Below are 27,915 nucleotides of genomic sequence, written 5' to 3'. Positions count from 1 at the left end.
TAATATGAAAAACCCATGTGATGCTAGGTCCACTCTAAGCAAGACAATATAATGCAATAGCAACAAATGTACACAGAATACGTTTTCATATCTAGCTTGTCCTCCAGTGTCTTAGCACCCAAATCCATGCAATCCTGTGCTAAATACCCGTACCTGTCTCCATCCACCAATACATTCTCGTATAGGACTGGCACCCCTGGGGAAATCGGTATAATAAACAGAATATAATTGGGATTGTCTATGGCTCTCCACGCCATGGAATGTTCCCCGGTCCCCCTGGGCCTGTGCATCGTGTGCCGGAATCCGGTCGGGTGACTGCGGTAGCCATGTGTACACAGCTTAGCGGTTGCCGGGAGACAGAAAACCAGCGCTGACAATTATATATATGATGAGGCGATTTAGTGACAAGTCATTTTAATCCGGTCACTTACAGGAGCTGTCTGTGACATTTTACTGTGCCAATTAATTTGAGCCAAAATCATTTTTCTAGCCGGGGTTTTACGCGGCACTTCGGAGATGAGGGCTGCTTACAGGCAATGCACGGTGCAAACTTCAGTTTTGCTTCATTAGCAGAAGAGGGATTATTTGTTTCTCTGGTGACTAATTATATCTCAGAGCGTCTCGTATGACTTGTACAGGCTGAGGCTGCTCAGAACTAACAGTAAATCTTGCTGTAAAAATCAAGTTGGCATATCGGGATAACTTGATAGGAATATATATATATACAGTATATGTATGGTCTTCAAAAAGTTTCTGCACTTTTTAAAACTCTATTAAATATAAAAAAGTGTGGAAACTTTTTAAAGACTCCTGTGTGTGTGTGTGTGTGTGTGTGTGTGTGATTTTTTATATATATATATATATATATATATATATATATATATATATATATATATATATATATATATATATAATATAATCTCTCTATATCCAAAAGTATTGGGACGTCTGCCTTTACAAACATGGGCCCGGATTCAGAGAGCAGTTACGACGGCGTATCTCCGGATACGCCGTCGTAACTCTGAGTTGCGGGGTCGTATCTATGCGACTGGTTCATAGAATCAGTTACGCATAGATTTCCCTAAGATCCGACCGGCGTAAGTGTCTTACACCGTCGTATCTTAGGCTGCATATTTACGCTGGCCGCTAGTTGGCGCTTCCGTAGATTTACGCAAGGAATATGCTAATTAGGTAGATACGCCGATTCAGAAACGTACGTCCGCCCGGCGCATTTTTTTACGTCATTTACGTTCGGCTTTTTCCGGCATAAAGTTACCCCTGCTATATGAGGGGTATCCTATGTTAAGTATGGACGTCGTTCCCGCATCGAATTTTGAAAAATTTACGTCGTTTGCGTAAGTCGTTCGCGAATAGGGCTGTACGTAAGTTACGTTCACGTCTAAAGCTATGACGATTTGCGGCGTAATTTCGAGCATGCGCCGTTCGCAAAAAAACGTAAAATACGCGGGGTCACATGAAATTTAAATAAAACATGCCCACATCATCCAGATTTGAATTAGGCGGTCTTACGCCGGACCACATACGTTACGCCGCCGTAACTTAGGGCGCAAGTTCTTTCTGAATACGGAACTTGCGCCCTAATTTACGGTGGCGTAACGTATCTGAGATACGTTACGCCCGCCAATAGATACACCAATGTATCTGAATCTGGCCCATGAACTTTAATGGCATCCCAGTCTTGGTCCATAAGGTTCAATATTGAGTTGGCCCACCCTTTTTAGCTATAACATCTTCAACTCTTCTGGGAAGGCCGTCCACAAGGATTAGGAGTGTGTCTATGGGAATGTTTGACCATTCTTCCAGAAGCGCATTTGTGAGGTCAGGCACTGATGTGGACGAGAAGGCTCGCAATCTCCGCTCTAATTCATCCCAAAGGTGTTCTATCGGGTTGAGGTCATGGCTCTGTGCAGGCCAGCCAAGTTTCTCCACCCCAAACTCTCTCATTTTTGTCGTTCTGGACCTACTTTGTGCACTGCTGTGCAGTCATGTTGGAATAGGAAGGGGCCATTCCCAAACTGTTCCCACAAAGTTGGGAGCATGAAATTGTCCAAAATGCCTTACGAGTTCCCTTCACTGGAACTAAGGGGCCAAGCCCAACCCCTGAAAACCCCACACCGTAATCCTCCCTCCACCAAATGATTTGGACCAGTGCACAGAGGAAGGTCCATAAAGACGTAGATGAGTGAGTTTGGGGTGGCGGTACATGACTGGTGTGCACAAAGTCCTGACCTAAACCCTATAGAACACCTTTGGGATGAATTAGAGCGGAGACTTCTCGCCCAACGCCAGTATCTGACCTAACAAACGTGCTTCTGGTAGAATGGTCAGACATTCCCATAGACACACTCCTAAACCTTATGGACAGTCTTCCCAGAAGAGTTGAAGCTGTAAAAGGTGGGCCAACTCAATATTGAACCCTACGGACTAAGACTGGGATGCCATTAAAGTTCATGTGCGTGTAAAGGCAGGTGTCCCAATACTTTTGGTAATATAGTGTAAGTCTAATATCTGCAGTAAAAGGGCAAATAAAGCATGTTAATGAAAAGACCGAATGCCTTGTGCTGTAGTGAACTGAGCAATTTCTATAGTTTGTGTAAATGTATATCAGAGCGGCCATTTGTGAAGGTCGGGTGTTATGGTGTGACTGTCGTCTTCTACTGCAGACTTCTCACTTCTCCCATCTGTACGCCGTATTGTGTACGCTGCTCGCTATTCCCATCGGATGACGCCGGTGCTGGAGTAGGATGTGCCGACGTGGGAGGAGGTGGCTGTGAAGTCTTTGTGTTGTACTAACAGATGAGTATTAAAGACAAGGAAAAATTACATGTTGGAGGCGAGGCTGTTCATGTAACCATTACAGAGAGCAAACACATTGTGTTAACTCCTTTCTAATGTCTCAGATCTCTCAAGTTAAAGATCTTCTTCTCTAAAGAAAATCCATATACATGGAATGTTCCTGTAATCTATTTTTCATGAAATTATTAACTACAGTGGAACCTTGGATTACGAGCATAATCAGTTCAGGAGAATGCTTGTAATCCAAATTACTCTCATATCAAAGCGAGTTTCCCCATAGAAGTTAATGGAAACTAAGATAATTTGTTCCACATTGACTTCTATTGCATGCAATATGGCATGTGGCCAGAGGTGGGGGGGCGCCGGAGAGACTCAGACAGCTCAGATGAACTCAGAAACCCTCAGAAAGGCCCAGAAACACTCGAGACGGAGTATTTCTGAGCGACTCCGAGTGTCACAGGCACCCCCGAAGCTCTGGCCAAATGTGGTACTGCACACCGCAGAGGCATGAATCCTGCTCGTTTTGCAAGATAACAGTCGCAAAGTCAAGATTTTTTTTTTTAAAATGGCTTGTATTGCAAAATGCTCGTTAACCACGTTACTCGCAATCCGAGGTTCCACTATACTATATTTTTCTGCCTCTTTGTAATGTCCACCGTGAGCTCCTGAACCTTTCCCCCCCCTCACTTCTTTTTGTTTGGAATGAACAGTTTCCATTCGTTGCAGACATGTGCCCTGCACTATGCACACTACAAGTCCCATGGTCCATCTTGGGAGAGAGGTCCTTACAGTGGGACCATGGAGAGCGAACGTAGTCACCCTCTAACAGGAAGTCAGATCACAGCAGCAAAACAAACAAGGGAATTCGAAGATTTGGAGATGGCTGAGAGCAAAAACTTATTTTGAGTTATACATTTATACTTTTAGTAGATTTTTTTATTTATTTTTAAACCAGAATTTAGTGTCCTTCTGACCTTTTCACGACTGCCCAACATCCTTCATGCAGCAGCAAAATGGTGGAGAAAAACCCACGCACTGCAGATCTGTCACTGGCCGGCCAATTTGCTGCGAGCGTGCTCTAAGCACAAAGACTGAGCTGTCCAAGCCCACTCTGTTTGGACTAAGGATCGGTAGTGTGGTAGTGTAAAAACAGTGATGAGGATCCCTTAAATGTGATTAATACGGTGACCCCACTGTGTTGGTCACAATATTAACACCTCAACTGGATGCATTGCTTAACCACTTAAGGATTGGACCAATATGCTGCTACAAGGGGTTTTTACAATTCGGCACTGCGCCGCTTTAACAGACAATTGCGCGGTCGTGCGACGTGGCTCCCAAACAAAATTGGCGTCCTTTTTCCCCCACAAATAGAGCTTTCTTTTGGTGGTATTTGATCATCTCTGCGGTTTTTATTTTTTGCGCTATAAACAAAAATAGAGCGACAATTTTGAAAAAAATGCAATATTTTTTACTTTTTGCTATAATAAATATCCCCCAAAAACATATATATATATATATATATATATATATATATATATATATATATATAATTTCCTCAGTTTAGGCCGATATGTATTCTTCTTCTACCTATTTTTGGTAAAAAAAAATCGCAATAAGCGTTTATCAATTGGTTTGCGCCAAATTTATAGTGTTTACAAAATAGGGGATAGTTTTATTGCATTTTTATAATTTTTTTTTTTTTTTTTTTACTACTAATGGCGGCGATCAGCGATTTTTTTTTTCGTGACTGCGACATTATAGCGGACAATTTTGACACATTTTTGGGACCATTGTCATTTTCACAGCAAAAAATGCATTTAAATTGCATTGTTTATTGTGAAAATGACAGTTGCAGTTTGGGAGTTAAACACAGGTGGCGCTGTAGGATTTAGTGTTCACCTAGTGTGTGTTTACAACTGTAGGGGGGTGTGGCTGTAGGACTGACGTCATCGATCGAGTCTCCCTATAAAAGGGATGACTCGATCGATGCAGCGCCACAGTGAAGTACGGGAAAGCCGTGTTTACCTACGGCTCTCCCCGTTCTTCAGCTCCGGGGAGCGATCGCGACAGAGCGGCTATAAACGAATAGCCGCGCCGTCGTCCCGGATCGCTCCCCGAGGGAATCCGACCGCCGCATGTAGCGTGGGGGATGTAGTTTGGGTCCTGATCGGACCCCCGACCCGCGGAAAGGGTCGGGGGAAAATGTGCCTGTACGTGCCATTCTGCCGATGTATATCTACATGCGGCGGTTGGGAAGTGGTTAAAAGCAGAAAGTAAGGGTCTGAGGAGGACCAGAGGAGGGCTGGAGCTCTCCTGCAGCTGCAGGAGAGGTGCGAGGGCCACAGGAAATGGCTGAGAGGGCCGGATTCGGCCCTGCAGATTCGGTCGGTCACCATTTATCTAAATTTCTTTGTAACCCTTCGCCAACAGGTGTTATGATGGCAAACAGAACATTTCTTACAGGGATGGTACCCTGTCCAATTGTGAAAAAATGTTGACCTAATCGGGGGGATTAATGATGGTGGGTGCAATCTTACTTTAAAGTGATAGTACTCCTCGATATATGACTCTAGGCCAGGGGTGGGCAATTATTTTTTCGATGGGGCCACATGAGAAACTAAAAATATTTTGGAGGGCCGGGCCAAAAGGCTAAACTCAATACTGCATAAAATCAATTGTATTTCTTTATAAAAAGCAGTAAATATCATTGTTGGAAAACTGGTACGAGTACTTGTTATAGACATGGCACAGGAGGGGGACAGAGGCTGGGGACATGGCACAGGAGGGGGACAGAGGCTGGGGACATGGCACAGGAGGGGGACAGAGGCTGGGGACATGGCACAGGAGGGGGACAGAGGCTGGGGACATGGCACAGGAGGGGGACAGAGGCTGGGGACATGGCACAGGAGGGGGACAGAGGCTGGGGACATGGCACAGGAGGGGGACAGAGGCTGGGGACATGGCACAGGAGGGGGACAGAGGCTGGGGACATGGCACAGGAGGGGGACAGAGGCTGGGGACATGACACAGGAGGGGGACAGAGGCTGGGGACATGACACAGGAGGGGGACAGAGGCTGGGGACATGGCACAGGAGGGGGACAGAGGCTGGGGACATGGCACAGGAGGGGGACAGAGGCTGGGGACATGACACAAGAGGGGGACAGAGGCTGGGGACATGACACAGGAGGGGGACAGAGGCTGGGGACATGGCACAGGAGGGGGACAGAGGCTGGGGACATGACACAGGAGGGGGACAGAGGCTGGGGACATGACACAGGAGGGGGACAGAGGCTGGGGACATGGCACAGGAGGGGGACAGAGGCTGGGGACATGACACAGGAGGGGGACAGAGGCTGGGGACATGACACAAGAGGGGGACAGAGGCTGGGGACATGACACAAGAGGGGGACAGAGGCTGGGGACATACGCTGGGGACATGGCACAGGAGGGGGACAGACGCTGGGGACATGACACAGGAGGGGGACAGACGCTGGGGACATGACACAGGAGGGGGACAGACGCTGGGGACATGACACAGGAGGGGGACAGACGCTGGGGACATGACACAGGAGGGGGACAGAGGCTGGGGACATGACACAGGAGGGGGACAGACGCTGGGGACATGACACAGGAGGTGGACAGAGGCTGGTGACAGGCAGCCACTGTTTAATCAATAGCCACAATTGATTAAACAGTGGCTGCATGTGATGGCACAGTGGCTGCGTGTGATGGCACAGTGGTTGCGTTTGATGGGCACAGTGGTTGCGTTTGATGGGCACAGTGGCGACAATTGATGGCACAGTGGCTGCGTGTGATGGGCACAGTGGCAACAATTGATGGCACAGTGACTGCGTGTGTTGGGCACAGTGGCTGCGTGTGTTGGGCACAGTGGCTGCGTGTGATGGGCACAGTGGCTGCGTGCGATTGGCACAGTGGCTGCGTGTGATTGGCACAGTGGCTGCGTGTGATTGGCACAGTGGCTGTGTTTGGGAACAGTGGCTGCGTGTGATTGGCACAGTGGTGACAATTTATGGTGGCACAGTGGCTGCGTGTGTTGGCACAAGTGGCTGCGTGTGTTGGCACAAGTGGCTGCGTGTGTTGGCACAAGTGGCTGCACCCCCCCCCCCCCCCTCCGTGACATACAGACTGCCCCCCCATGACATACAGACTGCCCCCCCCTGGACATACAGACTGATCCCCCCCGTAGGTAGCCTATACAAGCCTGTGTCCCCCGCGGTCATCCTGATGCAGTGTTCCTCGGCAATAGCTCTCGGCGCGTGCAGGGTTAATCTGACTCAGCTGTGTTGTAGTGCAGCAGCTCTGCGCTCGATTTCAATGGACTGAAATCTGCACATGCTCAGTTGCTACAAGGGATGCCAATTTTCTTGGGATGCCGATCTTACTGCTACACCGGCCCTGCCTACTGTTATCACCGCGGCGGGGAACATTAGACAGCGTTCGTTTGAACAGCTGTTTTCCCCGCTGCGCATAGACACTCCCCCTTGGACGGATCTGTCCAATCGCGAGCAAGGGGGAGTGTCTATGTGACTCCCCCTTGCTCGCGATTGGACAGATCCGTCCAAGGGGGAGTGTCTATGCGCGGCGGGGAAAACAGCTGTTCAAACGAACGCTGTCTAATGTTCCCCGCCGCGGTGATTAACGTGGCGGTTTCGGCGGCGGGGGTGGGCCGGATTAAAAGGTCCGCCGGGCCGTATACGGCCCGCGGGCCGTAGTTTGCCCAGGTCTGCTCTAGGCCTTTCAGGAATAAGTGAACCCAAAACTCGATCATTCTTCAGTATACCCCAATGTTGATCAAAAATGGCCTTAATTTGTTTATGTTGTGTAGAAAAGGTTGCAAGGAAAGACCATTTAAAATAGTCATTATCTATATTGATGTTTTGGCTCGTTGATATTGAATGACCGTTTTGGATCCAGGACCAGCTGTATGCATCGGGTCTACTGACCACTAAGCCTCTCTCGGCTTGGGCGGTATATACCTCTCCAAGTCAGAGACATCTGGTAAGCCTCCTCTTATCATTGGTGGCAGTGTTTTCCCTGTTCAGCCTCTTGGATCACACTTTCATCTTTGGACTTTTTTTAGTCACTTGTATATATTATTGTCACTAATTCATTTAACCCTCTGGACTATTGTTCATTCACCAGTTGAGGTGTTAATATTGTGACCAACACAGTGGGGTCACCGTATTAATCACATTTAAGGGATCCTCGTCACTATTTCACATTTATAGGTGTTTATATACTGTTCAAGGTATTATCTTAAAGCGGAGTTCCGGCCACAATTTCACTTTTTAAATATAAATACCCCTGTAATATACAAGCTTAATGTATTCTAGTAAAGTTAGTCTGTAAACTAAGGTCCGTTTTGTTAGGTTGTTACAGCATTTAGACACTTTATAAAATAGAAATTGACTGGGGCCATCTTAAGTGTGGGCATCATGAAGCCAGACTGTATGACTTCCTGGATTTCAGCCTTGCAAAACTCGCACATGCTCAGTGCTGCACAAGCAGTGTCAGATCAGGTTTCGGCACCTGTGCTGTCCAAGTCACATGATTCTTTGAGACTGGGAAATGCACAGACTCATGGAAAGTTACACCCACTACATTCCCAGGAGTCTGTGCGGTGTAGGTTAGGAAGCATTAAGCACCTAGGTGCAGGAAGTGGGAAGATTAACTATTCTGCCTAGCAACAACACTTTGAAGGCATCTAAAAAAAAATAATTTTTTCGTAAAGGACTAATGACATTTTTTTAAAACTACTGATGTAATGTTATATTTATGGGTGGAACTCCACTTTAATATTACACCTGGTTACAAAAATAGAGCTGCACTTTTTCATATACACCATAAAAATCGCTGATCACCACCATTACTAGTAAAAAAAACAAAAAAAAAGCCATAAATAAATCCCCTATTTTGTAGACACTAACTTTTGCGAAAACCAATCAATATTATTGCGATTGTTTTTTTTTTTTACCCAAAATATGTAGAATACTACATGTTGGCCTAAACTGATGGCATTTTTTTATTTTTTTTACATTTTTATTGTTTTGGGATATTTATTACAGCAAAAACCTAAAAAAAAAAAAAAAGTTTTTTTAAATTGTCGGCCTTTTTTTGTTTATAACTCAAAAAAGAAAAAACGCAGAGGTGATCAGATACCACCAAAAGAAAGCTCCATTTGTGGTAAAAAAAAATGTTTGAGTATAGTGTTGCACGACCACGCAATTGTCAGTTAAAGTGACATGGTGTTGGAAAAATGGCAAAAAGTGGCCTGGTCATTAAGGGGGTGAATCCTTTCGGTCCTTAAGTGGTTAAACCTGGTTGCTTTTGAAATGCTATAATCACTGTTCCTATTTGCTCTGTAGATCGAGGTGTGGGAATGTTTTGTGTGTTTCCACTGTCGGGATGATCTGTATCCTTGTTGGATCAGTGTCACGCAGTACACAGTGACAGGTGACGTGAGGAGGGACAATTATGGCAGCCTACCGCAGGCAGCCATTTTTTATCATGGTTGGGTGCCGCTGTCAAATAATGGGTGTTGCTGTTTGCTGAGCAAACTCTGTACTGACTCCTGCTGGGTAGCAGAGACACGGACTGTTTTCCTGGCTGCCGGATCATTTGCAGATTCTCTGAAATTTCTGCAATTTCCAGGAACTCTCTCTGCTTCAGCTGCAGTGACTTTTCTAAAAGGGGAACTTCTGATTGTTCGTGTTATGGAGCATTTCAAGTACAACTAAATGGCATTTTGTTTCATTTGGATAGATGAACCACTTTCACCCCCTTCTATCCCAGGCCAATTTCCAGCTTTCAGCCTTGTCACACTTTGAATGAGAATTGTGCGGTCGTGCAACACTGTACACATTTTTATCATTTTATATATATATATATTTTTTTTGTACACAAATGGCTTTCTTTTGGCAGTATTTGATCACCACTGGCATTTTTTATTTTTTGCAAAAAAACAAAAGTCAAACTTTTGTAAATACAAATTTTTCTCCTTCACTGATGGGCACTGATGAGACATTACTGAAGGGCACTGATGAGGCGGCACTGATGTGGAGGCACTGATAGACAGCACTGATGGGCAATGATAACTGGTACAGATAGGCGGCACTGAAAGGCAGCACTAACTTGCATCACTGATGGGCACGAACAAGCATCACTAATGGGCAGAGATTGGCATCACTGCTGGGTACAAATAGGTATCACTAATGGGCAGAGATTGGCATCACTGCTGGATACTGTTGGGGCTGCACTAATGACCACTGCCCTGATTCTCTGTACAGGTCTCCCCTGTGAGGAGATGCCACTGATCGGCTCTCCTCGCCTCACTCTGTGTAAGGCGAGGAGAGCTGGTAAACAGCATTTCCTTGTTTACACGTGATTAGCTGTGATTGGACACAGCTAATTGCAAGGTTAAAGAGCTGTGTCACACTGTGTCCCAGTGACGTCATCCTAGAACAATAGAGCATCCCGCCTACCGTCATTTGTCTATATGGCGGAAGGTAGTTAAGGGACTTTTTTTAACCCCTGCTTTTTTATATTTATTTAGCACCTGTGTCCTATGGGGAGATTTTATTTCACTTCCTGTCCCATAGCCGAAACAGGAAGTAGAGGAAATCCCTTCACAGTGAGGGAATCCCCTGGTTGTGACCATTATCATTGAGCGTAAAAGTGAAAGAAAATCCCAAATTTTTAGTTGACACCAGAACAGTAATAGAGGGGAAATCTTCCAATGAGGACACTAGTTCTGGGGACCCTGGTGACAACAAGGGATTCCCTCACTTTTCAGGGATTTCCTCTCATTTCCAGTTGTGAGAGGAGTTCTACCCCTCTAGTTAAATGAAAAAGCAATATTAAAGCCTTGTTGTTTGTTATTTAAAAAAATGTTCTACCTACATGGTTTTGCACAGAGCAGCCCTAATCCTCCTTTCTCGGGCCCCACACCAGCGCTCCTGGCTCCTCCCTCCTGCTGGATGCCCCCACTGCAAGCAGCTTGCTGTGTGGGCACCCAAGCAGGCGTGCTCCCAAACCATAGCTCTGTGTGTCCAGTCACACACTGTCCTATATGGGTGGCAGTTGCAGTGGCTGGAAGGATAGTGCCATTTATTTGGAGTCTGTAGTTCTTACATAGAGACACATAATAAATGGAGTTTATGGACCATCCAGGAGAACTGATACAGAATTCTAAGGCCAGCTTCATGCCTATGCCTTGGAAATGTGTAACCACAAAGCATGGTTATAGGTTGTTGGTGGTGCGTTGTGGTGCCATTCTTTTTTTGTATAAATTCTTTATTTTTCATAAGTTTCTCATCATTGTTTCAAATAGACATAATCCTACATGTTCGTAATTCCACATTTATATTACATCCTATTGATTATATACATTCTATTACCACTCAACTTATTACAAACTCTTCTTTCTGTTTCTTCCCCACCTGTTTCCCACCCAAAAAGGGGAATAAAGAAAAAAAAGTAAACCCCCATCCTCTAACCGTGCCCCAGACCTCCCTCCCCCCGCTGCCCACCGCCGCACTACTTCACTCATTAACTCTCGTCTCTTCTCTATATGTCATGTAGGGGGCCCATGTCTTACGGTACCTACTGTCTTGATCCTTCATTGCGAGAGTAAGATTCTCCATTTGTTGGATTTCTACAATCCTCGTAAACCATTGTGCTCTTGATGGGGGGACTTTCGAATTTCCACAGGACAGGGATACATGCCCTCGCTGCCACCATCAAATGTCTCAGAGATTTTTTTTTATTTTTCTGCTGAAATAGGGATGTCAAATAACAGAAATGCAGCTGGATTTTCTCCTAACCACACTCCTATTAATTCAATAGTTTCAGCTACCATTCTCCAAAACTCTTTAACATTCCCAAAAGATGTGCAGTATAGTTCCTTCTGCTTCCTTACATCTCCAACAAAATTCAGATTATTTGGGGGTATATCCGATGCAGTGTTGCCAACCGTCCGTATTTTTATGGACAGTTCGTAAAAATGGGCACTTTTTTCCCCCGTTCGTAAATGTCCGTGGTTGCGGAAATGTGCCAGTAAAAACTGCGCATAGAGATTGGAGGCAGGGGGTGATGGTGGCTGCAGTGGCACTGCAGAGGGGGATGGAGGCAGGGGGCAATGGAGGCAGGGGGTGATAGGAGGCAGGGGGTGTTGGTGACACCGCAGAGGGAGATGGTGGCATCGCAAAGGTTGGGGATGGAGACAGGGGTTGTTGGTGGCACCGCAGAGGGGGATAGAGGCAGGGGACAATGGAGGCAGGGGGCCTGGGATAGATTGGAGGCAGAGGGAGATTGTGGCACCGCAGAGGGGGGTGAAGGCAGGGGGTGTTGGTGGCAGAGGGGGATGGAGGCAGGGGGTGATGCGACTAAATCATTTGCTCTTATTATATCGAAAATAACAAAAAAAAAATGTTTCCCTTAACATCTACCTTAAATCACATTGCTATTTGCCTAGCGTACTGAAATTTGCACCTAAAAATGTAATTTTAGTAACTTTTGTGAAATGCCAGTAAAAACGTGGCTACGCCAGTAAATTTCGGGTGTCGTGCCAGTAAATTTTTTAATCTGATAGGTTGGCAACACTGATTCGATGTAATTTTATTGGTGTTCTATACCATCTAGTGAGGATTTTGTATCTCCCTTCTTGGTATCTACTCCCAGTCTACTCCCATAGAAAAGTAAGACCCTGAGGGGCTTCCAGTTTAGTTAATTTAGCAAGTGAGTGTTTTAATGATTCCCTCTTCAGGCATAGCTCCTCGAACCCCGTTAATGGACTTCCACATATATACTTGATTTACTTCTAATAAATGCATCTAGTTGCATCTTTCTTAGAAAGTCTAGTTCTGCTGCTATCTCTCGATCTACCTCATTTTTACTCATTAGATGATATTTTTGAATAGGGCCCTAATGCACTGATGGGGACCCCCCCAAAAAAAATCATGTAGGAGAAAGTGTCTCTACAAGGGTCCCCAACTCCTATACTCACCAATGATCCCTCACCGTTTTGCCACTGCCACCTAAATTATTGGACTATTGAGATACCCGCCCATTGTGGCTGGTTCTCAAATCAACAGCTCTCTGTAGGCCATGGAAAGGTTGTAGCCAGAGTGTGAAGTTTTGAGAAATGTCAGTCTTAAAGGTCATCCCATTTAAGAAGCAAAGCAGTACAGTCAATTGATAGCCCTCTCCTTTAAGAAATATTAAACAACTCCAAATTGTATTTTCTTATACACTAGTGCCCCCTACTGGTAGAAACCGTTACTGCATTTTGACACCTATCGCTTTGGAAATAGTTTTTGGGCTTTTAGTAGTAACGAATGACATTGCCAAGAGAGCTGAACTTCCCTGAATTGTCAGTCCTAATATTTGATAGCGTGAACAAATGCGAAGTGTAACGTCAATCCATGATGCATACTTTGTATTTGGTTTGCTTCTAGAGATGTATTTTTGGACCAAGTTCGAAGAGCAGTTATGTGTACTAGTATCCCATTGCAATCATGGGCCAGTTTTCAGCTCTTTAGATAATTCAGAAGAAAGGTGTGATTTGGTTACAAAGGGCTCTATATAGAAAAGTGGAGGAATAAAGCCGTGATAAAAGGATGTTGTCAATAGTAACCAATTCTAAACAATCCTTGTTGACAGCTGACTGGTCACTATGGGTAATAACTTGAACCTTGTCCCCCCTTTCTTCAAGGGGCAAGGATGTTCTTCCTTCATTTTTTCTCAGCTGCATATATTTCTATGCATAGCATGTCTCCTGGCAGAACCTTTGAGATCTCCCATTGTGACTGTGTGAGACGTAAGATGGCCATACACTATACAGTCTGGTTGTACAATCTCCCTTCGATCTACCATCAAACTTGAAGTTCAGGTGCCTGCCTGATTTAAAGCCGCACTCTGGGCAGAAAAAAAAAATACTCTTGCGGTGGGATCCCCCCACATTGCAAGGCTTAAGTGCTTATTAAGACTAGGGGTAGAGGTAAGTTGTAATACCCTATTCTGCACTCTGGCAGGCTTCCTCCATCTGTACAACATTGAAGCCTCTTTTCTAATGCCTAGTACACACGATCGGTTTTCCCGATGGTCAAAAGACCGCCGGGAAAACCGAGGGGAAAACGGACGGTTTTCCCAACAGGAAAACTGCCAGGAGAACTTTGGTCGGGAAAACCGTCAGTGTGTATGCTCCCTCGCAGTGTTTCCCATGGGAAAACTGCGGGGGAAAAAATGCAGCGTTTCGCGGTGTGAAAAAAGAGAACATGTTCTCACTTTTTAAACCGCAGTTTTCTTGTCGGGAAAACTAAGGAGCATACACACATCCAGTTTTCCCGGGCCAAAGGAAAACACGGCAGTTTTACCGACGGGAAAAACGATCGTGTGTACTAGGCATTAGGCACTCCAGCCGGGCGGGCACCTACTGACATCATCAAGTACCATATAGGCCCAACAGTCTTGCATTCCGCAAGAATTGCATAGTTGCCAGATATATATTTTCTTTCTTTTAGCAATTTCGGAGTTCATCTTAAATATAAATTGAATGGATTGTTTAGGTTTGTCTTCTTATTACGGAGTTTTGGTAAATTTTGAGGAGCTTGAAAATCGGCTTTGTATAGTATACGGTCAATTAAGGGCTCGCGTAATCTCTGCTGATGTGGAGATTTGGCCAGTGTGCTCTTTCACCTTGTGTGCTCTCGTACAAAGTTCCTTTTGTATCTCTAGAGTTTTCCCTGCTTTGCTGGCTGCCGTTTCTGTATAGATATGTGAATAGAACATGAAGGTCAGAGACGATGGAACAGGAAGAGACGGCGTTCTGCCTCTGAAATGTTAAGTATCGCCTCTGGTCGTGCAGCGCTGCTAAGCTTCTCCTTTTGTTTAGAGGTGGTGGCTTGAGAATAATTCTTCTGGTTGCGTAATGCGGTAAATCTTCTCTACTGTGTCAACATAGATTACTGTATACCTATACCGATCACTGCGCGGGTCTCCGCAATACATACAGAACACTGCCAGGGAGAAATGAAGTACAAGAACAGCCCAGATCTATAGATAATGTGCTGCTTAGGGTTTTCTCTATTATACAGTATTTCTGCTCGACCCCAAGAAGAGCATCTACCCAGCCTAATGCCAGGTACACACAGGCTGAAAACAGTTGACTTTCAGCCAATGTGAACAGCTCCCTGTCTGACAGTACCCAGTCTCACGACCAGGATCCAATGAGCCAATGGCTGCCAGCGCCGATCAGTATTTCCTGGCGAGCTTCAGCACTATGAATTGCAGAGACAACGATGTCGTCACTCCCATGCATGCACGCACGCGGGCATTGCTGTTTATGGCTCAGCTCTGAAGGAATGTCGCGGCTATGCCGTTCAGAGCACATGCGCCGGTCATGTCACCGGCTGCATCTAAAGTAAATATCCCCTAAATGGTACACATTTAGAAGATAATTACTGTACCTATAGGTGAGCCTTATTATAGGCTTAGTATAGGTTAAAACAGGGGTCGACAAATCCCGGGCGACAGGTCGCCATGGCGACTAGAAATAGGGTCCTGGCGACTTGGCTTGGAAGGGGGGGCAAAAAAAAAAAAAGATTTTTTTTTTATTTTTATTTTTTTGAGCTGGCACCATCTGGTGGTGAGCCGTTGGTATTACAAGTTAAGCATTACAAGTTAAACAGCAATTCTAATGTAATTTTTCACTATTTTCACTGCCATCTTCTTCCCTCTAATTAGAACCCCCAAACATTATATATTTTTTTTATCCTAACACCCTAGAGAATAAAATGGCGATCGTTGCAATACTTTCTGTCATGCAGTATTTGCGCAGCGGTCTTGCAAGCACACTTTTTTGGGGAAAAAATTACACTTTTTTTAATTAAAAAATAAGACAACAGTAAAATTATCCCCATTTTTTTTTAATAGTATGAAAGATAATGTTACGCTGAGTAAATTGATACCCAACATGTCACGCTTCAAAATTACGTCCGCTCGTGGAATGGCGTCAAACTTTTACCCTTTAAAATCTCCATAGGCGACGTTTAAAAAACTCTACAGGTTGCATGTTTTGAGTTACAGAGGAGGTCTAGGGCTAGAATTGTTGCTCTCGCTCTACCAATCGCGGCGATACCTTACATGTGTGGTTTGAACACCGTTTATGTATGTGTTCGCTTCTGCGCGCAAGCTCGTCGCGACGGGGCGCGTTTTCTGGCTCCTAACTTTTTTAGCTGGCTCCTAGATTCCAAGCAAATTTGTCAACCCCTGGGTTAAAATAATACAAGGGCGTTTACTCTCACTTTAAGATGGCTGTAAGTGAATTCAACAGACTGCAAATTTGAACTTGCCCCAGCTCGCCACCGCCTCTGTTTCCATTAGCCAGTGCAAATGCCCATTATCTGCTAAATTAGTCATTTCAAATGGTGTGCATGGGATGTTTTCCTAAAGCTTGTGAATTGTATCCTCCTGTTGATTAAAGTAGATGTAATCAGGATGACATTAAAGGGGTTGTAAAGGTTCATGTTTTTTTCACCTTAATGCATCCTATGCATTAAGGTGAAAAAACCTCTTGAAACCTCTTACGATCACTGGCACCCCAGCCCCCCTCCCCCCTTTTACTTACCTGAGCCCTGGAAAGTCCCGCGTCGCAAACGCACTCTTCCTTTGCTCAGTCTTCTCAGCTCGTCTTTGGCTAGATTGATGGCAGCGCAGCCATTGGCTTGCGCTGCTGTCAATCAACTCCAATGACACGGGGGAGGGGGCCGAGTCCTGTAGTCGGCAGCTATGGACGCTGAATACAGGACTTGGGAGCGCGCCCGCAAGGTAACCCCCTTGGGAGAGCGCTACCCAGAGGGGGTTATCAGAAGCGGAGAGGAGCCGAGACAGCCGCCGAGGGACCCCAAAAGACAAGGATCGGGGGCCACTCTGTGCAATACGAGCTGCACAGTGGAGGTAAGTATAACATGTTTTTGTTATTTAAAAAAACATTTTTTTAACCTTTTAGTGTCACCTCTGCACAAAAGCCACTTTTAAGTGCGTTTGGCGTTTTTTTTCCCTGCAAAAAACTCCCCTCTATGTTGGCCTATCCATCAATGCACAGATAGGCATACAGGTGTTTAGAGGCTAAAAGAAAAACATCACTTCAGGAAAGGAGCATTTCGGCAGAACAAAAAATGCTTGATGCACCTAAACGCTAGGTGGGTTTAGCTCTTGAGCGTTCATTTATTTTCTTGGCCAAAATTAATTAATATTCTGGACAATTGAACTGAATGCCAAAACGCTTGACACACATTCGTGAAAAACATGGCTTTAGGTTCAATTTTAAGCTGCTTTTTTCCTTCCAGGAGCAAAGCCATTCAGAGGAGCTGGACAAACACCCAGTGTCTGCCTACAGCCTGCGGCACTGATTGATCAGAAGGTCTACTTCTGTATAACCAGCCTGCCCATACATGGATCGAAAATCAGTCGGTCCTTGTTGAACTGGTCTAATTTCCATTCATGTATGGCCAGCTTTGGGGACCACACTTTACAGAGGTATGTTGAAACGGCACTGTGGCTTCACAGGTATTTACAAATGTACGCAATAAAAACATTTTAACAACTTGGAAGGTTGAAATAATTAAACTATTTTGCAGACTAGCTGGAGGGTGCACTTGGGAATTTTTGTATTGTTTCATAGAACATCAAGACTAATGAGTCAATGTGCAGCTTATAATTATAGTTGATGAGCTAATAGTTGTTTGGTCAGGTGACTGACACTTTCCTAGTTTTGTAATGCTTTTTTATACATGGAACAGAGCTTTGTTTTTCCTATCTTGCATTTTTCTGAATTTATATAAAAATCTCATGGCAAATCGAAAAACACCATATACTACTCCAATCCTTTATTAATTCAAAAACGTAATTCATTTTGAAATGGTACCGAATATCTTTTTTTTACATTCCTATATTCTCCTGCATAGCATAAGTCAGGGCGATCGGTCATTATTCACGGTGCTGTACAAAAACAATTCCTTAACTCTGTGCTACAGATATCTGACGAATGGACATGCGAGTGTGGAGCGGTTCCCCATCAGCTTTAAAACTCAGTTCTCAGGGAACTATTTTCACCACGTCGTGCTGGGCATTCACTGCAATGGGCGCTACGGCACGCTGGGCATGAGCCGGAGATCGGACCTCATGGACAAACCTTTGACCTTTCGGACTCTAAGTGAGCTCATTTTTGAATTTGAGGACTCTTACAAAAAGTATTCCCACACGGTGAAGAAGGTGAAGATTGGGTTGTATGTTCCCCATGACCCCCACACTTTCCAGCCAATTGAATGGAAGTATCTTGTCATCAACATGGGCAAGATGGTAAGAGCGGACGTCAAGAAAGAGCTGGAGAAGCACGCCCGGGACATGAGAATGAAGGTGGGTGGTGTGCCGGAAAGCAGGAGAATTCACCTGGCCACTAAAACATCAAGACCTCTTAAAGCCCAACTTTTATTTTTGGACAGATTGGGGAAGGAATAGAGTTGTTGTCAGGTTTTTACGGTGGTCAGTGTCCTCAGTCCTTTGGGCTTCTGTAATTGGACAAATGCAGTGTACTTTTAGGTGATTTCAGCTCGCACTTGTGATTTCCTCCAAAAGACTTCTGAGCTCCATCTTAGAACCTTCATGAGTGCATCTGCATTTTACCTCTTATTTAGATACCTTAAAGGGATTGTAAAGGCTCGTTTTTTATTTTCTAAATGGGTCCTTAAAGCCAGTGCATTGTTGGTTCACTTTTTTCTTCGATTTCCCTTCTAAATGTTTTTTTTTCTTTGTTTGAATTTCTCACTTCCTTTTTCTCCTCAGTAAGCTGTTCTGGCTGACTAACCCCAGCCAGGACATGGGGACAAATTTACTGAGGAGAAACAGGAAGTGAAAATTTCAGACATAGAAAGAAACCATTTAGAAGGGAAATTGAAGGAAAAGGTAAGTGAACCAACAATGCACCAGCTTAAAGGAACCTATTTAGAAAATAAAAAACAAACCTTTACAAACCCTTTAAGCTGCCTTGGCACTTCCATTGACATGTTTAGGAAGAGAGCTTTTGTTCATGGCGGAACAATTTATTTATACAGGCAGTTACAGAATCTGATCTGTATGTCTGAATTTATATTCAGTAGACCAGCTATTCTTAACCAGGGTTCCTTGAGCTGTGGATTAATGTTCTCCCATTATCTGATGATGCCAGTATAGATCAGTTTTAATGCCACTTGGCAGAGCCAGCAAGATGACACCAATGATCTTTTTAGCCATCTGTAAGGGGGGTATCATTCCAACTGGCCACCAATATACTGGACATTTTGGCAATGACGCCTTTATGTATTTATATTAAGAGGTCCCCTGAGACCTGAAACTCGAAGGGTTCTTCTGGGGTAAAATGTTTGAGAAAGGCTGCAGTAGACTGTTGGTGATCAATTTAAAGCAGGGATTTCTAAACAGGGGGCCAGGTTACTGCCCCTCTGACTTTAGGGGGGCTGAATGTGGCCATTATGAGTAGAAAAGGTCCAGACATCAGTGGGAATAAACCATGCCCCATCTTTGGTGTCCGTGGGAGGAATTGTCCCCCTTGGCTGGTGTCAGTGGGAGGAATTGTGCTCCGTCATTGGAGTTGTTGGGAGGAATTGTGCTCCGTCATTTGGCCCAAATGTTGGTGTCATTTGGAGGAATTGTGCCCCATTGTTGGTGTCATTCGGAGGAATTGTAGAATGTAAATATTCGCCAGCACACCAAGTATCTTCAATTGCATTCAAATGACTTTTATTGAACAAAAATCACATCACAAACAGTGTAGTGCAACATTTTGGAGCCGCGCAGGACTCCTTCGGGCATCGTCGGGAAGAAAGTGTTCTGCGCAGCTCCAAAATGTTGCACTACACTGTTTGTGATGTGATCTTTCTTCAATAAAAAAACATTTGGACCCAATTGAAGATCCTTAGTGTGCTGGTGAATATTTACATTCTGTCCTGTATGCTCCATTATCCAGCTGGTGGTCACTGCAGCACCCGGTACCTTTTTGGAGAGCTCATTCCAGGAACGTGTGTATTAGGAATATGGACTGTTAATTGGGAGGAAATTGTGCCTCTTCATCGGTCTCCATGGGGGGGGGGGGGGTTATGCCTCATTGTAGGTAACAGTGGATGAGATGGTGCTCCAAGGACCACAGTTTGGGGACCACTGATTTAAAGGATACCTTTCCTGAGAGTTGCATGTTGGTGGCAATTGCTGTTTTTTTTTTTCCCTTCTGTGAACAGCAGTTGCCTGGCTGTCATGGTGGCCTCTGGCTTTAATACTTTGTCACTAACCTAGATCAAGTATGTAGTTAAGGACTTGGACTTTACTGTATATTTTCGGATCTGCATGCTTTTTGGGGTCCAGCAAATCATAAATTGGAGACTAGAGAATCTGCAGAACAGCCAGGCAAGTAACATTTATAGGCGAAATCCAGCAGTGACACTCCCTGCACTGGTTTACTTTCATCTGCAGAGATTTCCCTAATGTTCTCTATCATACTTGACGATGAAGTTGTCTCTAAATTTCCCAAGCTCATAGCAGGAACCTCGTTATATCTCTGTAATCTTTTGTAGATTCTGAAGTCCTCCAGTGTTCAGTCTCCTGTGAAGGAGAGAAGAGGAAAGTCGGTGTCCCCTCCCAGAGTTCGCATCAGTCCCCAGCGGAGAGTCTGCAGGAGAGACAAGTCGTGAGTATTGAATATTCAGATTCTACATATAAACATGGATGATTGGATTTTGTACCATTAGCGCTTTTACTTTTCTGGTTGATTTGGCTTTTACATTGTTCTGAATTATTTTATTAATCCACGGATAGCTGGAATCTAACTTCTTGTTACCGGAGCCCTTGACTTTCACCTCTGCAGCAAAAATTTCTAAAAATAAAGCCAGGTAGCTCCTACTGTATATACATACAGAAAATAGGCATGCAATCCCAAGAGAATTTTAAAGTGCAAAAATCTTATGAATATGTGTGTATATACATAAAACACGTGTTACAAAGCACACAGAAAAAAAATCAATAAAAACCAAAAGTTACCGTAGTAAGTGAACAAGAGACCGAGATATCTACTAATCAGTCAAAAAATCAAAAAAGGTTTTAAACCAGATGAGTGAATAAAAAGAAAGTCCCAAACACATCTGTATCAATAGAAACTGAGATAAAAGTTTAGCTGCAGGACATTTTCAAGTATCAGTTCATAAATCGCTGCATAATTCAGCACGATATCTGGAAGGAGCTTGAATCTTATTTCTTAACCCAGAAGGAATAAAATTACTGACTCTTACCGAAAATGTTGGACCCCGGTTTTAAGGAGGTCATTGGAGCGTGTGCATCAGCCTGCCGGCCCCGCTGTAGAATCACTCAACTCAGGGAGGGGTGCCTCTTTCTTGCAAAGAGAGAGAAGACCTTCAGCTGTCTCTCCAGGCCAGATCACGCAGCAAAAACGGTAGTTAGATTCAGTTTAGATGATACCGGATACCGGATACTGAAAATGTTCACTCAAAGGAAAAAAGGGGACAAGATCCTCATAGCGTAGTATGTCCAAAAAAGCTATTTATTTAAAAATTGCTAAAATGTCATAGCAAGTAACAATCCACTTAAAAAATCTCACAGCAGGTCATTAATCCACAGCAATGGTAAATTCAAGAAAAAGGAGGTAGGAAAAAACAACAAAAAAAATATATATATAAAAATGATTAATATATAGACAGCCAAGGATCAAACCAAAGGGGCTGAATGAAATGAGTGTGATGGCGTTAGGAATTGCTCCACCCAGAATCACAGTATATATAAAATAATATGCAAAGAGGGAACAGGATACTTTTAAAAACAAGTACATTTTAAAGCTGGATACACGCTATACAATTTTCTTCAATGGGACACCGTGGCTATACCGCCGGCATCTTAGACCCCTTACATCTTGGGCCAGTCTAATAGCAGTGTGTCCCTACCAGCATCTTGGTGCGACTGGGACATTCAGGTGCAGTGTCTAGCTCTGAAAACCAGCAACCTGCCAAACTCTATGGCGGGCGCTGAACTGTTTTTTTTTTTTACAGAATGGTACCCATGTTCAGAAGAACGCCCAGGGCCCTAAATGTGGGTACCACTCAGTACAGCATTCAGCCCCGTCCTGCAGCAGGACTAAACCTTCCATGTACCATAGTGATCCTTCCTGCCGTCCATGTGCCATAGAGGTCCCTACTTCCTGCCGTCCATGTGCCACAGTGATCCTGTCTTCCAGGTGTCATAGTAAACCTTCCAGGTGTCAGTGATCCTTCCTTTCTGCCCTCTATATGCCATAGTGATCCTTCCTGCCTTCTATGTACCATAGTGCTCCCTCCCCCCTTCCTTACTTCCATATACCATAGTGATCCTTCCTTCTCTCTCTCCCTAAGGGTTGGTTCATACTGCAGTACTTTGGCTCCATCCTGGGTTCCTCAGGTCCTTCATAATCCTCTATTTCAAGCTCTCTGTCTATTTTCAGTATATACAAAACCAGATGTATTCAAAGTAATTTTCTAAATGATTGTGTTGAGGTTTATATTTATCCCTAAGACTCCAGCTTGTGGCACAGCAAACAAATCATATTTTATAGGTACAAAGATGCCCAGGTTTTGTTTAGCCATGGCCCCTTCCCACAATCATGTTTGGTCACACCCACGCTTTGGTTCTGCCTGTTCTGCCTTTTGATTATTTTGTAATTAAAAAAATTAAAATAAACACCTTTAAAAAAAAAAAAGTTTCCAGACAGTAGGTAAAATATAATATTCCTTCATTAAACAGGCTGCTGATTTGAACATAATAATACATTCCTAAAATACTGGTGACATAACGGACAGGTGCGGGGCCCGCTGGTGACGTAGGGCTCGTATTAAGTTAAATTTATCCCTGTCTTCATGTCAGGATGTAATTCTAGATTCTGCTGCCTCATGTCACACTACTCCCCTCTCGGTGATATGCCAAGGCTTCACAATCCTCTCCATTCAGGCAAGCCAAAATATTTTCTCCTGTAAACACTGCCGTTGTTATGAGCTAGTCATTGGGTTAAGGCAGGATAAGCATCATGGTCCAATTATATTCTACAGTGAGCCCAGCAGCTGAAGTTCAGCCATTACACGAAGAGCTATATATGACCCATGAGGTCTTATCATTGACATTTCAGCGAGGACTCCTGTTCCATGTGCTGATTATTATAATGCATTGCATAGACCCTCAGTCTTTCCCATTCACCAGGCTCCAGAAATATCCAAAGTGTAGTATCTACTAGATGCCTCTGAAGTCATCGGTATTCATAACCCCTGATTCTATTTGTGCTCCCCTGTCTCAGCATCCCATCTTTACGCAAGCTGTAGAGAGGCAAATGCCATCCTGCCCCAGCTGTCACTGTCTCCTTGTTGACATGTGAGCTTGGCGTTTTAACGTCACTTGGAGGCGGCTGGTGAGGAGTGAACTCTCCAAAGAGGACATGTCAGACTGGCTAGCTCAGATGTTAAATTTGTCCAATTATTAGTTTGGAAGACCCATTCACGTAATGATATTAAAATAGTAAACTTAAAGTGGTTCTAAAGCCTTAAGGTTTCTTACCGTGATTTAACCCCCAACCCCCCTGCCCCATTATACTTACCTGAGCCCCATGTCGATCCAGCACTGTGCATGAGAGCAGCGGCTCTCCCTGCTCTAATCTGCACTGTCACAGGCTACCATTGGCTCCTGCTGCTGTCAAGCAAAGTATATGACAAGGGAGAGGGTTCCCCTATGGGGGCACTGGCTGAGGAGGAGAAGCCAGGATCTCTGGCAAGGGACTCGAGAAGAGGAGGATCGGGGCTGCTCTTTGTAAAACCACTACAAAGAGGTAAGTATGACATGTTTGCAATACTTTTGTTTTGAATTTTTACCTAAAAGATTTCAGTGTGTTTTTCAACCAAGTTGTACAGGTCACATTAAAGGTAGAAAAAGTTTTTTTTTTTTTTTTTATCTTTGTCTCATTTTATTTACATCACATAATCCTGCCATTTTGACAGGGGTGTTTAGACTTTTTATTTCCATTGTAACTGCCTGGAGTCAAGCTTTAAACATGATACTGGGAAAATATAATTTTTATTGGGAAACGGGTGATATCGCGCAAAGTGTAGAGGTGTGTATGTATAGCAGGGTTTTTCAATTCCAGGCCTCAAGTCGCACCAACAGGTCATGTATTCAGGATTTCCTTCAGATGAAACGGCTGTGGTAATTGCTTAGGCAGTGAAACTGGTCAAATCACCTGTGCAAAATAATGGAAATCCTGAAAACATGACCTGTTGGTGCACCTTGAGGACAGGAATTGAGAAACACTGATGTATAGGACAATGACCTCGCTCACATTGAAGCTGGGAAACGTTCGTTCCACATTCACTGAACTAGTATGTGGCTTAGGAGTTAAGATGGCAGCTTCCTTCAGATGCTGCTCATGTGGTTAGATTGCTTTGAACCAAAATCCTTTAACACATATTTGAGCGAGCACAGGGAGCTGATCTCATAAATGAAGGCTCTTTGTTTGTCCAGTCAGCAGGCCGAAGTCACCTTCAAAGGAAATTTAAGGTCTTAAACTTGGCTGTGCTTTCTCATGGGTTCTTGGGACACAAAACTGGCTAAACAGAATAAAAAATCCTTCAGCAGATAAAACAGATCCCATAAATATCAGCTTTTTATTTAACCGTTGTAAAATGGATGGGCTTTACTGGTATTAGCAGTGGGGGGTACCCTGGAACTAAGTTTGTCCTGCACTTTATTCAGCAAGGCAGCAAGCAGTTTCAATGCAGGAGACCTTTGTATAGCATTCAAGACACTAACTAAACTTTTATGTTTGTTCCTAAAAACGGGTTGCTTATCTACATTTTAAAGCCTAGTACACACGATCTGAAAATTGTATGAAAAATCCTGCTGTCAAAGCGATAATACGATAATCTGATCTTCGGTACACAGCTTTCAAGAGCCGATCACAACAGTTCATTCAAAATTATCCAAAGCGAAAAACACAAAACAATTCTGGTACGATGCCCTATCATAAGATTTTCATTTAATCAGTACAGTTTTTGTCTGAAAATTAAATACAAGTATATTACATCATTTCCGAAGTTGTATTCTGTTGTACGAGAATATTTGAAGATTGAGTAACCTCTTAATTTTCGAAGACTAGCACGCAAAAAAAAAACCGATCATTCGTCTGATATTCTCATTGTGTGTACGGCCCTTTAGTGTTTTGTCAGCACTCTGCCGTTTCATCCAGCAGCAGAGCGTGAGACCTGAACATCAGTCAGCTCAGATAAATAAAGGTTTGTGCACAGCCGAAACCAATAATGAGGTCCGCCAGCCAGGTAAGATGTGGATGGACCTAGGAATAGAGGCTTTATTCAACCCAAAGCTCTACTGTAATAGACTAATTAATTTCCTGACACAATTAATATGGTGAGACAGTGCAATCTATAGACAAAACAGACCACATCTCACCTTTCCAACCTTCACCAGCAAAGAGAGCGAGCGGGCTATAGCCCACACAGCTTTATTAAAAGAAAAGAATCACAATTACATGCATTTGATTGGTTAGCTTACACATTTCCCAGCCCCCCTGTGTGGCTTGTCCTTGGCATGAAGCTCTCATTGGTCAGTCCATATAGGGATGGTTTCCTCCCATCCATTCCTGGGAAGGCTACACACACATCCAGTGTAAAAAAGTTCATTCAGCTCTGCACGTTTTCTTCCAAGCGTCACACGGCGGGAGGGGGGGTGGTGGGGGGAAGGGGCGATTTCCTCTTACAACCAAGTCCATATTTGTTCTTTGGATTGAGGAATTTAGGAGGGAGGAGGGACACATTTTGTAACATGAGGGGAAAATGCAGGATGACAGTATTTGCTCTCAATCTTCAGTCTTTTTGTCCTTCATATTTTTAATGCTGAGTTCATTACTTTTAAAACTTAATTTCATATCTGACAAATCTTATCAAGGAAAATAAGCAGTATTGATCATTCCCATACATACATATGCATAATGCGTATAAAAAACAAATAAACAGTATAAGGAATATAGGAAAAAGAAACATTTCAGTGATTCTAATAATAAAAAGAATTGGCCTAATTTGAAAATAGGGATTTTAGAATCATCTCCACCACACTACAAAGTCTCCGGGCTCCAGGACCTAGATCAGAACTTATAAAGATTCTGAGAAATTAAAAAGTTTGTTTTCTTCATAGCCGACACAAACCATGGAGCTCCTCACCATCTGTAGGGAGAAACCTAGGTGACACATACAGTGGAACCTCAGCTTACGAGCATAATCCGTTCCAGGAGAATTCTCGTAATCCAAAGTACTCGCATATCAAAGCGAGTTTCCCCATTGATGTCAATGGAAACTAAAATAATTTGTTCCGCATTGACTTCAATGGCATGCAATACCGCATGCGGCCAGAGGCGGGGGCACCGGAGAGCCTCGGAAACAGCTGGAAAGGCCCGAGGACAGCTTGGCTGACTTCAGCAAACCTCGGAAAGACTTGGGAACTTAGTATTTCTGAGTCTTTCCAGGCATTTCCCAATGGTGCCGTTCTGTGCCGCTCTGGCACCCCCACCTCAAGCCAAACGTGGTACTGTACACCGCTTTGGCCTGAATCCTGCTTGTTTTGCGAGACAACACTCGCAAACTGAGTTAGGATTTTTCAAAATACAGTGCTCGTTTTGTCAAACGCTAGTTAACAGCGTTACTCGCAATCCGAGGTTCCACTGTATATCTACATTTCTACCAGCCAGGGACTCGCACTGTTCACTTGGAATCATTTGTACTTGCCTTTCTGTGGGGGAATGTGTAAATGAATTGGCCAATTGTATTCTTCTATAACATATTCTCTTTCCTAACCACACACTTGTGTCCTTGTTTTCAGGCCGGCGATAACAGACAAGAAACCAGCGGACCTCAGCACTCTGAACGAAGTCGGATACCAAATTCGTATTTAACAAGGAAGTGACACAAGAATCCCTGGTGCTTCCCTTTGCACTTTACCCCATTCACCCCTGTTTTTTTTTTTTTTTTTTTTCTAAACATCTGTGACTATTTATTAAGTTTTTATTTATGCTTTTAATTGAAAGATTTCCATTTTTACACTTTTTTTGTTTTTTCATTTTAAATATCAATTTTGCAAGCTTTGGAGAAACCCCACGGCCATGCTGAACACAGTTCTTGGATGTACTCAGTACCGTAATTCATATCTCTTCCCCCTTCCTCCAGAATTGACACTATTGGGTACTTGCGTCCCTTCTCCAGGGATACAGCATTGTGTATTGAATACTATGAAGTATTGAAGTGAGCTTTGTCTGTAACCAGTGTGAGGAGGAGACCAGATCCAACAGCGATACCTTTTCTTCAGCTTAAGCTTTACAGCCTTCTGCCGCGTTCCCGCCCCGTGGAATACAAGATGGCTGCCTTTGAACTGTACGTTATCTGTCGTGTATGGCAAAACTTTCATGGCAGTTTCAGCACCACAATCATTTTTAGACCATTTGAAATCGGACTGTACCGACTTTTACTGTTTTATCAATACAAAAGCATTATGTAAGTTTTATACAAAATGTGTCTGAAAGCAGCAATTCATAGAGGAAGTGAGTATGATAATATAACAAATGGTGATAATTCCAGGTGACAATATTGCAACACCAGCACAAACCTCTTTCAGCTTAAAAATGATTTTTTTTAAACTTCCTTAATTAGTCACAGTTTTTTTAGTGTTTCTAGTCTGCCCTAATGTATTAAACAAAGGTGTTAGTGCGCTCTAAAATTTTTGTAAATTATCTAGTGCAGCTGTGCATGGCAGCCAATCAGCGTCTATCTTCAGCTTGTTCAATTAAGCTTTGACAATAAAACCTGGAAGCTGGTTGGTTTCTATGCAGAGCTGCACCAGATTTTGCACTGTCCCATTTTAGTAATGCTGGCCATACACTATATGAAAATTCGACTGAAATTCTGTCGTTTAGACAGTTTTTTTTTTTTTACGAACAATTAATGGGC

General features: G+C 43.8%; 1 protein-coding gene across 1 annotated transcript in view; it reads left to right on the top strand.

The window, feature by feature from the left end:
- VASH2 (vasohibin 2) overlaps positions 1 to 27,609 on the top strand; it is a 136,245-nt gene extending 108,636 nt beyond the window's left edge. The window contains exons 6-8 of the mRNA XM_040351462.1: positions 17,875 to 18,256; positions 20,461 to 20,573; positions 26,795 to 27,609. Coding sequence (XP_040207396.1) covers positions 17,875 to 18,256; positions 20,461 to 20,573; positions 26,795 to 26,867 — 568 coding nt within the window. The 3' untranslated portion in view covers positions 26,868 to 27,609. The remainder of the gene's footprint in view (positions 1 to 17,874; positions 18,257 to 20,460; positions 20,574 to 26,794) is intronic.
- Positions 27,610 to 27,915: the final 306 nt, after the last annotated feature.

Source organism: Rana temporaria, chromosome 4, assembly GCF_905171775.1.
Source record: "Rana temporaria chromosome 4, aRanTem1.1, whole genome shotgun sequence".
In the NCBI taxonomy this organism is placed as follows: domain Eukaryota; kingdom Metazoa; phylum Chordata; class Amphibia; order Anura; family Ranidae; genus Rana; species Rana temporaria.
This window is presented reverse-complemented; position numbering and strand designations above follow the sequence as displayed.